Source organism: Myotis brandtii, unplaced genomic scaffold, assembly GCF_000412655.1.
Source record: "Myotis brandtii unplaced genomic scaffold, ASM41265v1 scaffold535, whole genome shotgun sequence".
NCBI classification, from domain to species: Eukaryota; Metazoa; Chordata; class Mammalia; order Chiroptera; family Vespertilionidae; genus Myotis; species Myotis brandtii.
In genome coordinates, this window is record NW_005369964.1 from 2021452 (window position 1) to 2033436 (window position 11985).

Here is an 11985-nt window from a genome sequence, read left to right on the forward strand (position 1 = left end):
ACTTGGCTGCAGGAACATGCCTGGGTCCAGGGCACTGCCCTTCACCTTGAGGGGTGGTGAAGGGCTTCAGGGACCCTCTCCAAGAGGCCCCCCAACCCAGCCCGGTTTGGGGTTGGAAGAGAGGCCCTGGGGTCAACCCCAGCTCTGCCAGAACTCACTGCATGTCTTGAGTCATAGTGATGCCCTTCCAGAGACTCAGTTTCCCCAATGAAGCCCGTGGCCCAGTGGGGCCTGACATTCACAAACCCAGGGGAAGGGAGGGGAGACTGGCAGCTCCGGGTCAAGGTGAGGAGGCTTTCTCATCTGTAAGGCCCAGAGGTCTCTAGGCCACAAGCCAGGTAATTGAATGGACAAGGCAGAGGCCTGGAAGAGAGGCACCCCAATGCGAGTTGTGCCAGCCCAGCAGATGCCCAGGTTACCGACTCAATCCCCAGTAGGGGGCGTGCAGGAGGCAGCCAAAGAGATAGATGTTTCTATTTATCCCTCTTTCTTCCTCTTTCTCCAAAATCAATAAAAACATATGGGGGGGAGGGCGCGGAAACAATGCCTGCCACATAGTAAGCACTCAAGCAATCCCACGGAAAGACCCAAATGCAGCCATGTGGGAAAAGGGGGGTTAATGATACAGTCACGTGAGAAAAGCTCCGCATACAAATTTTAAATTGTCCTGTGGAAAACGCATGCTTGTCACACAGCCCGGACTTGCATATTAAAGACATTCATTTATCCCATAACTTTTTAGAAAGAAGCGCAGTTCCTGTCAACCAGACGGGAGTCCATCCGCTGACTACAGTGACTACTTGCATCAAAGGTAAGCCTTGGGCCGGAGGTCCCATGCTGACCTCCCCCCAGGGGCCTGGGGGTGGAGGGGATGGGCACTTAATGGGGTGGGCCGGCCATTAGGAAGGAAGGTTAAAGGGTTCGTTTGGTGCTCAATATCTCTGTTCAAATACTTGGGCGGCTACAATGAGCAGGTCCTGGGCCAGCTGTCCTGTCCCTCCACCGACAACCAAATTAGCCAAAATGAATTGGGAAGGACCCCATGAGCCTTTCGGTAAGATAGAGGCCGACACTGAGAACCCCACTCCTCTGGTCTGGTCTCCCAATCGACAACGAGGCTGATCATGGTCACCATGGAATGAAATATTCCTCTCTGGCCCCAAATGGCCACTGCCAACCCCTTGAGGGGTGACTGAAAGCCGGGGTTTGAATGCTGCCCCCGCCTCTTCCTTCGTGAATTGGGCCTGCTGAACCCCTACATTTAATGCTGGGAAACAGGGAATAAACCACCTTGTAAGGAAAGCAGTCACTAACAGACTGAGTGGTGAGGGTCCTGTCTGACACCCAGCAGATGCTCAGGAAACATTAGTTTTAACTAAAAAATCGAATTACCTCTGTCTGGACATCACGCGCCTCCTGCATCTGCACAGACCGCCCCTCCCCAGCCTCATCACCAGCCACTTAGCGCCGGGGGTGTTCACTAGTTGTTTCGCCCCCTGGACTCGGTTCGCTCCTTGTCAAGGCAGGCCAGTGAAATAATTAACGCCGGCACCATGTGTGAAAATGCTTTCTGAGTCTCGTCCGCTGCAATTACAGCAGATGTTCGCAAAGTAGTGACACGGGAGCCCTAATGATGAAACGGGCCCTTACTGTTCCCATCTCCCCTGGGAGAGAGGTGCTCCTCCGTTTGTAAATGGGCGCCCCGAGCCTGGCCTCTGCTCCCACTCAGGCGGGCCCTCCTCCCACGGCCGCCCGGCTCCTAGCCTGCAGCTCCTGGCCACCAGAGACACCACCAGACTCCACTGAAACCCCTCCCGCTAGAAGACACCACCAGCTGGTGCTCTCCACAGTGGCTTCCATGTGGGGGCCTCTAAAGAAATGAAACAGAAGGGACCCCTATTTCTAAGAATTGAGGCGGGGTGGGCACCGTCCCCGAGTTCCACCTGCTCTGCCAAACCCCTCCCTTCACCAAAGCTCCCCAGGGTCACCCTTCAAACACCTCCTCAGGAGCCCAAAGTGACAGGAACAAAATGAGAAGACCGCTACCCAACCCTCCTAGCAGATCTGGGGAAACTGAGGGCCCAGGAGGAGCGGGTCACCCTGAAAGTAGGCGTGGGTCCCAGCTGGCAGCTGGCTGGCTCCTTCCCCTACCCACTTGCCTTGAAAGGCAAGAGCAGCATTGGGAGCAGCTCATTGGCCCGTCTGATTTGGGCAGCTCAGAAGGACTCTCTCTGTGACCCCTCTCCCAGCCCCTCCCTTGGGCGACACTCTCCCCCTCCCAGGGTTATTCTGGGCAGAGTGATCCAGCTACCCCCTGGAACTGCCAATCAAGGAGGGGGGGAGGGGGACAGGGACTTGGCTGCAGGAACATGCCTGGGTCCAGGGCACTGCCCTTCACCTTGAGGGGTGGTGAAGGGCTTCAGGGACCCTCTCCAAGAGGCCCCCCAACCCAGCCCGGTTTGGGGTTGGAAGAGAGGCCCTGGGGTCAACCCCAGCTCTGCCAGAACTCACTGCATGTCTTGAGTCATAGTGATGCCCTTCCAGAGACTCAGTTTCCCCAATGAAGCCCGTGGCCCAGTGGGGCCTGACATTCACAAACCCAGGGGAAGGGAGGGGAGACTGGCAGCTCCGGGTCAAGGTGAGGAGGCTTTCTCATCTGTAAGGCCCACAGTGATGCCCTTCCAGAGACTCAGTTTCCTCAATGAAGCCCATGGCCCAGTGGGGCCTGACATTCACAAATCCAGGGGAAGGGAGGGGAGCTCTGGGTCAAGGTGAGGAGGCTTTCTCATCTGTAAGGCCCAGTGGTCTCTAGGCCACAAGCCAGGCAATTGAATGGACAAGGCAGGGGCCTGGAAGAGAGGCACCCCAACGTGAGTTGTGCCAGCCCAGCAGCCCTCGGGAGGGCCCACAGTCCCCTGGGACCCTCCTCAAGGGCCCCCAGGGAGCCACCGCTCTCTGTGCCCACTCCCAACTAGGAAGCTGAATGAGAAGGGACTACAGCCCTGGTCCTTCAAGCCCAGATGGCTCTGAGTATGTCCTAGAGGCGGCCAGGGTCTTTGCCTGATGCTGGCCCGAACACCCATCCTGGTAGCCCAGAGAACCAGGGTCCCCTGTGAAGGCGGGGGTCTAAGAGGCCAGAAAAGGGGAGCACGGAACACAGAGTCCCAATCCCCCTCTTCTCCCTCTGCCCTCATGTACACCATCTCTACCGTCCTCCTCAGCAACTGGGCCTCCCGCCCTCCTCCTGTGTCCTCACCTCTTCCCTAATTCCTCCGCCCCCCGCTCTTACCCCAGGCTCAACTCTGCTCCTAAATATCCTCTCATCTCCTCTTCCAAGCTCTATTTTTAAAATCAGATTTCCTTTACTGTACAAGTGAGCTGACAGGCAGAGGTATTTGCTGAGGGATTGGCCCCCCCGCACCCCCCCACACCCAACCCTTCATAGACACACGTTGGCAGCCCCGACCCAATGGGCCACTTGCTCGGAGGCAAGCAGGGAGCTGTCCTGAACAAGAAGGCTCTGGGCACGGCAGGTGGTGAGGCTGGGGTGTCTGTCTGTGGGTGCCGGGGGTAGGGGGTCTGACTCAAAGACCCCAAACCAGGTGCCCTCAATCCTAGCTTGGGAGGGGGGTATGAAATGAGAATTTCCAAATCAGTAGATATTTTTTTTAAATCGTCCTGTGGCTTGAGACCTCAACATAGATGAAACTACATTCGTAAGACTGAGAGGCCAGAGAAGAGGCAGGGGCAGCTGTGGGCATGGAGGGATAGGTGAGAGGGCGGGGGAACCCCACCTTCAGAAATGATGGTCCCAAGGCCCCAAAGTCCTCACCAAAGGATGGACAGCTGAGCCCAGAGAACCCTGAAAGGATATGCTCACCAGGGGTGGAAGGGGGACCTCCCAGTCTTGCCCCCCAAACCCCACGCTCACCTCCAGCATGGCATGAAACCGCAAGGGCGTGGTCCCCACCTCCTTGCTGATGACAGACGTCCAGCAAGGCAAGGCTGCCTCCATTTCTTTACCCCCAGGATCCAGTGGCTGTCCTAGAAAAAAGAATCAGGACATGCCGCTGTATGAATTAATGAACTATACACAGAGGTACCAGCTTCAAAATATAAAAAGACCTGGAGGCAATAAAATCAAGATTTGTTTGGGGGCAAGAAGTAGGATACCAAGTCTTCCTGCGAAGTATGAGGAGAAATGGGGGCTAAAGCTTAGGCTTTGTATCCAGAGTAACGAAGAGCATTGTGAAGATTTTTCAGCTTAGCAAACACTTGGTGCAATTTTCATTCCACGCTCAGACCTTTGGGTTTTGTGTTGGGGACATGAAATAGGGAAGGTTTTAAACTGAGAATACCACCAGTAAATCGGTATCATGCTAAGATGTCCAGGTATTTTGTCAGTGATGGAGATTCATGAAAAGATTTTAAGCAGGGCTTTCATGAATAGATTTGGGAGTTTGGGGGAAGAAATCTGGACTTTATTTTGATGGGTGACAGAATCAAACTTTTAAATCATACTAAAGAGTTTGGGTTCCTGCCAAAGGGTTTTAAGAAATGTGGTGAGGATTTTGTTGTGGGAGATAAAGTCTGCAGATAAACATGATAAAATGTATTTTAAGGCCAATGGCTTTGGACTCTTACATTATAGGCAATGAGGAAACATTGAAAATTATAACATGAAAAGGAACAGCCATAAATTACGCATCATGCTAAAAACATTTGGACTTTATGGGTCGAGGGGATGCTAATGTCTGACTTTGGGAACATGCCAAGAAGGTTTGATTGATGTTGGCACCAAAGCTGAGAGATTTCAATCAGGGGACTTCCATGATCAACATTGGGAATATGCAAAAATATTTGGAATTTATTTCCAGGCACTGACATGATTAGATTCTTCCACACGCCTAGAAATTTGATTTTAGCCAATAAAGTTCTAAGAGAGGGACATCATGATATTTCTTTGTGTTTGATAAACAGTATGCAGTGAAATTATAAAATAAAATTCACATTTTATGCTAAGAACTTGGCCTTTTATTCCATAATTCCACAACTGAGAGAGGGAGTGTGTGAGTTAAGGCAGAGTTACAGGATCAGATTTTATATACTGTGCTAGGAAGTGTGAATTTTATTTTAAGGGATGACAAGATCGAATTTTTATACCATGCTAATAAGTTTGGATTTAAGCCAATAAAGGCTTTAAAAGAATGACGGGGTGAGATTTAGGTTTTTTTATAGACCAGTCTGAAGATAAATTACATGGTAAAACGTTGCATTTTATGTTAAGTAGTTGGGACTTTATGTTACAAGGCAATGAAGAAAGCTTGAAAAGTTTCAAATTGAGTTACATGATCAAACTTATGCATTTCAGCAGAGCTACAAAAGTAGATTTTTATGGTAAAGATAATATGATCAGATTTTTATATCACGCCAAGTAGATGAGATTTCATGTGAGAGTTGAAGGCATTTGAGCATTTCATTTTAGGGAGGGGTATGATCTCATTTTTGAACCCTCAATGCAGAGGCATTGGGATGTTAGCCAATATAGTGTTTTAAGGAGTGACTGATAAGAGTTTTGTCTCCAGGGGAATTTGCTGGCAAAACAAATTTTATGCTAAGGTGACTGGATTTGATGAGCCAGATGATAAACGAGCATGGACAGCTCAGGGGAGGCACACTTTGGCACAAGTGCATCCTTTTGCAGTTCATGCTGAGGAACTGTATCATTCACAGCAAGTAACGGGTGGGCGGGGCGGGGCTCATGTGAAGGTCATGTGACTGAATTCCCATAGCACTCGAAGAGGGTTAGACACTACTTGGAAGAATGACAGGATCACTTTTTTGTGCCTCCTAAGGAATTTGGATTTGGGCCATTAAGAAATCTTAAAGAAGGACGTGGCAAGATTTCTGTGTTTGATAAGAGCAGTGTGCCTAGAAATTACAAAATAAAATGTTTATTGTATTCCAAGGAGTTTAGATATTGTCTTAAAGGTGATTAAGAAATATAAGCATAACTAATGGACATAAGACACTGGGGGGTAAGGGAGGGCAGGGGATTGTCAAGGGCGGGGGAGGGGGGGGAAGGACACATATGTAATACCCTTTGTAATACTTATTATAATATTTTTTTAAAAAGAATAATAATAAAAAAATAAAAAATAAAAATAAAAAAAAAGAAATATTATAGGCTTTTCCACATAAGTTACAGGACCAAATTAAAGTGTCTGGCAAAGGAGTGTGACCTTTTATTTTGAGAAATGACATGGTCAGATTTTTGTATCATGCTTAGAAGTTTGGAATTAAGTCAATAAAGAGTTTAAGAAGTAGTTAGGTAAGACTTTGGGTTCTATATCCATCAGATTGAAAATAAATTACATGGTAAAAAAATGTTGTTTTATGGTAAGTGATTGAAACTTCATATTTTATAAACGGTGAAAAAAAACATTTGCAACCTTTAAATAGAGAGGTTATGAGATAATATTTATGCATCTTGTTAAAAGTTTAAACTTTGATATTAAAAGGATTATTAAGATGAGTTTTTATGACATGCTGAGGATAGTTGATTTTAGGTTAAGGACAAGAAAGTTTAAGGGCTTAATCAATTGCATCATCAAGTTTGTAAATATATTAATAATTGTAGACTTTATATTAAAGAAGGGGTATATGATCTATAGTTTTTAAATCATCTTGCTAAGGAGTTTAAATTTTAGCCAACAGAGTTTTAAGGACTTCGATATACTAAAATAAAATTTTAATCAATTAAAATTTTAAATATTAAAATTTTTAATATTAATAATAGGAAACATATTGAGATTTTAAATTTTAATCAATTTAAATTTATATCTGCCAATGGTTTTAAAAGACATATGAGATTTTAAATTTTATCAATTTTTTTATTTTAAATATTAGCCAATGAATAGTTTTAAGTGTTTTTTAGTGAGATGCTGAGGTTTTATATTTTAAATGTTATATTTTAACCAATTTAAATTTTTTAATTTAAAATTTTAGCCAAAAGAGGGTTTTATGGGTCTTAAGAGACATACTGAGATTTTTATTCCTAATAGAAAATTAGGTGAATTACTTAGTCAAATTTAGTATTTCAATTAGAACTTTATACCACAGACTTGTAATTTTACAATAATGACACAAAGCTTTTTATGAAGAGAAAATAAGTTAATTTATGCAAGGTATTCTATGATGTAGATGCTAATGGTGATGGAGATGATGATGATGAAGAAGATGGTAATGAGGAGATTTTATGCTAAAAAAAATATAATATCTACCTTGAGAAATAGCATGATCAGAATTTTCTATTATTCTATGGCCTTAAAATTTTAGCCAGAAAATGATTTTGGGGAGTTTATGTGTCAGGAATTTTATGCAAAAAGATTTGGACTTAATAATGTAGACAGTAAAGAAACAACAAAAGTTTTAATCAGAGGTCCTGCAGGATCAAATTTAACTGTCATGCTAAGGATGATTTACTTAATTTTGAAAAACAGCAGATCAGAATTTTGTATCTCATTGGATGGTTTGGCGATTAGGCAATGAAGAGTTTTACAGAAGGGCATGAATGTTTGTTTTTAATGGAGAAAACCGAGAAGTAACAAAAGGTGTTACACAAGTAAAAGCAGTAACCGTAGAGCTAACCTATTGAATGACCAGAACTCAGTTTGCTGTGCCCCAGCAGAGAAGAAATGTGCAAAACCCGTCCCGAAACATCGCTTTACATTCAGTCTTGGTCCACTAAAAACACCAGGACTAGATTTTCAAAAGTCCACTCCAAGACAATCAGATAGATGTCAAAGAGACCTCCCACCTCTACTCCTCACTCAATATCCCAACTCAACTGGATACACCCCTATGTTAGGGGAAAACCAACCAGCAACAGACAGGGTCTGTCTGCTAGAGTGAAGGGGTCAGCCCTACCCAGTAAGACTGGAAGTGGGGGTGGGGGGTAGAGGGGAGGGCAAGTCAATACGTTTTGCACGTGTAGAACTGAGGCCAAACTTTTGGAAGTTCCTGAACCCCACAGACAGAGAGGGCAATCCAGGGAAAGTAGAGATTTTAGCGGGGGTGGGGAGATGACTGGCAGGTTTCCTCAACAACTCGGAGTTGAGGAAAACACAGCAATGCAAGTTGATGAAAGAGAGGAAGAGAAATTAGCCAAAAAATTCCAAGTTAGGATCACATCGCAACGTGCAAATCTCTGGCACCTCCTCGTTGTTTTCTAAATATTTATGGGAAAAATAAAACCCAGAATCCAGAGCTCTATATCCAGCGCCCCCGCCCCCATTTCTACTCTGAATTTAGGGGAGGAAATAAAGCTATTTGGGGCAGTTGAGCCAGCTGACAGGATAGTGGCCAAGTGCCCATTTTCTCCTCTTCCCCTGAACTTGTTAAATAGCAGGCATCCCTGCTAGAGGCTCTTGCCTCACACCAAGGCCAAGCTTGCTCCAGAGCACTTGGCCTGCAGAGCTGGCTTTGGACAGCACTGACATGTGAGCTCAGTGGCTTTTGGGTGACCACAGGAGGGAAGGAGCATTGACCAGGCACGTGTGCCAGGGTGGAATGAAGTGGCCAGTGTGTTCTGCCAGGTGCCTGCCGGCGACGGTGCTCTGGGCCCATCACCCCACCAAATTTATGGGCTGTGAATTTCTCACAGCCGTTGGGAAGTAGGCAGGCCAGATAGGCAGAGGAAGCCTGGGAGAGAGTAGGCAAGAAGGTCAGGGGTTGACACATATTCTCTATTCTTTCCCTGTGGGCACCACACGTGGGACCCGAAGGCTTCCCTAGTTTCTCTCTGTTCTAATGTGTTGGAAATCTGATTTGTCCTGGGGAATCTGACTCTGACCTCTTGAGACCCTAAACCACTGCCTTTCCTGCCCATCTCCTTACCCCCACCAGGTTCTGATCGCTGTGATCCCAGTCACTGACTGGACGCATCACCACCTTACCAGTCTTCAGAGAACACTCCTTTCCATCCGACGAAATGATAGAACCCTCTGAAGACTCATTTGAGACGATGATGGAGCGTAAGAATCCATCATCAAAACAAATGGAGTCCTCTGAGGGCTCATCCAACACCACCATGGAGATAGAAGGCGGAGTACAGGAGGCGGCGGGGCCGGCTCAAGGCCCAGCCCAGGAAATGGGAGAGCTGCCCATTGACCTCCTCCAAGACATGGAGGAGCCATCCAGTGGCCAACATAGTGAAATAAAGGATCCACCCAATGACCTACTCCAAGACCTGGAGGAGTCATGCAAGGCTTCCCGTCAGGAAGTGGGGGATCCCATCGGTGAGGCGCCTGGTGAGATGGAAGAAGCATCAGTCAATGAGGGAGAGCTGGACGAAGAAGACGACGACACTGACCTAAGTGAAGACGAGGAGGAGGAGGAGGAGGAGCCCGGTGAGTTGGAATTAAGGGGCAGGGTCAGCTCCTTCACCTCTATGTACTTCTGGATGCAAGACCTCAAAGAGCAGCAAAAAATAGCAATAGAGATCCTGATGAAAGCGATCAGAATAGGCCGCGTGCCAGAACCGCAAATCTTCTCGGGCGATCGAAGAGATTACCCGGAGTTCTTCGTGCACTGCCACATGATCATACAAGGCTACCCAAGAAAGTTCCGCAACGACCGCCGGCGAGTGAGGTTCGTCATCAGTCACCTCTCAGACACGGCCCTCGAATGGGCCCAAAATCTGAAGCGGCAAAGAAGCCCCCTGCTTACCAACTACCCAGCCTTCATGGAGGCCATGACAAACATGTTCCATTACAAGGAGGAACTGCGTGTGGCAGAAGACACCATGCTCAACATCACGCAAGGGGATCGCGCCGCCATTGACTACATCGACGAGTTCCGGGAGCTGGTACCCACCTTGGGTTGGCCAGACGAAGTCCTGCAGGCCCACCTGTGCCTGGGGCTCAACGAGGAGATCAGGCAGTATCTGTTCCAGCTCCCTCAGCCAGATTCGCTGGACAGTCTGATGGCCCTCGTCCTGCAGATAGAAGAGAACCTGGCAGAGAGAAAGGCCATGCTCAGGATGCGTCCAGAGACCCACTCTCGGAACCTGGCCAAGATGGACTCACCTGCTCCGGAGAAGTGGCCGGTCAGCAGCTGGCTGACCTACGAAATCCAGCCCGATATCGATCGCAGGCACGTCTTCCTGCTGCTCATGGTGAGAGTGAACCCTTACCACAGTGTCGCGGTCCAGGCGCTGGTGGACTCGGGGGCAAGCTCCAACTTCATGGATGAGAGATTTGCCCAAGAGCACTACGTTGAGTTGTTCGAGAAGCCCTACCCACAGTCCATCCACACCATGGATGGCTCCCTGATTGGCAACGAGCCCGTTTGGCTGCACACCGAGCCTCTGGTATGCTTTCATCAGAACCACCATGAGCTTATTGAATTCGACATCGTTCCTTCACCCAACTTCTCCGTGGTCCTGGGCATCAACTGGCTCCGAGTCCACTCCCCCGATATCGACTGGGCCAGAGGCCGCTGCACCTTCCACTCTCCCTACTGCCTGAAGAACTGCTTCAGCCCACTCCCACCATCGACCACACTCGAGAGACATGCCATAAGCCTGCTGCCCGGACTGTTGCCCCAGTATTCCGACCTTGCCGACGTGTTCAACCCGAAGAAAGCAGATGATGAGACTTCCGACCAGCCAAGCTCAGACGGATCCGATGATCTTTCTGAATCAGAGCCCTCTGAGCTTCAGCAGGCTGGAGACAGTGATCACAGCAACACCGCCGACACGTGTCCCTCTGTGGCTCCTCCGGAACCTGTGGGTGCTGGGATGCAAGAAACAGCCAGGCTGGGGAATGAAGAGGAGGAATCGCAGGAGGATAAACAGATAATTCCAGAACTGTTCCAACAGTTACATGGAGCTACGTGGTTCACAAGGCTGGAGCTGCGTGGGAGCATTGTGGAGGAAGGCAAGAAAAAGGCAGCAGAAGAGCTATGGAAAGTAGCGTTTGGTTTGGAGCTTCAAAAGAAGACAAGCTATCAGCCCTTTGAGATCTGCTCAGACCCTCTCATCCCTCAGAGCGTAATGCACTGCATCCTGAAAGACCTGCTGGGCAAATGTGTGCTCTCCTACGGGAATGAGGTCGTGATCTACTCAATGAGCCAGGAGGCGCACCTCCGGCACATCCGCCAAGTCCTGGTCCGCTTCCGACACCACCACGTCTACTGCTCACTGGACAGGAGCCAGTTCCACCAACACACTGTCGAATTCATGGGCTTTGTCCTGACCCCCAAAGGGGTGAGGCTGAACAAGAGCGTCGTGAAGACCATCAGGGATTACCCGATCCCTCTCTCGAAGGAGTCCCTGCAAAACCTGATGGAACTGATGTCCCCCTACTGCCACTTCGTGGAGCGCTTCGCTGCCATCACGGAGCCCCTGCGGCGGCAGCTGCTGACCACCAACCCCTTCCACTGGGGTGACGAGGAGCAGGAGGCCTTTGAAAGCGTGAAGCGGGCTTTCCGCAAGGCACCCCTCCTCCATCACCCGAAGCGCCACAAGCAGTTCTACTTGGACACAGGAGTCAACATGACCGCTCTGTATGCCTCCCTCATGCAAGTTGATGAGCAAACCGGCAAAAGAGTGTTCTGTGCTTTCTTCTCCCGCGACCTCTCTCCTGAGGAGGCCAACTCCTCTCCGCTGAGGATGAAGACTATTGCGATTAAGGCTGCCTTGGATGTGTGGTCTTGCTACCTGGAGAGCACCGAGGAGCCCATCATGATCCTTCTCAATACAGAGGATCTAGCCTCCCTGAATAATGACAGGCTCACCGTAATTCTCCCGGGGCAGTGGGCCAAGTTCTTCGGCCGCTTCCATTGCGATGTCATGGAGAGGCCCGAACAAGATGGCAGCAGTTCTCTGCCGCTGCAGAACCCCAACCGTGGGCCTCTCCGGGCCCACATTGCCACCCGGGCCCGCACTGCCACCCGGGCCCACACTGCCACCCAGACCCACAC

General features: G+C 48.9%; 1 protein-coding gene across 1 annotated transcript in view; it reads left to right on the forward strand.

Moving 5' to 3' along the window:
* The first annotated feature begins 677 nt into the window (after nt 1-677).
* Nucleotides 678-11985, forward strand: part of RTL1 (retrotransposon-like 1) — a 25367-nt gene continuing 14059 nt past the window's right edge. The window contains exons 1-2 of the mRNA XM_014549103.1: nt 678-811; nt 8908-11985. Coding sequence (XP_014404589.1) covers nt 8993-11985 — 2993 coding nt within the window. The 5' untranslated portion in view covers nt 678-811; nt 8908-8992. The remainder of the gene's footprint in view (nt 812-8907) is intronic.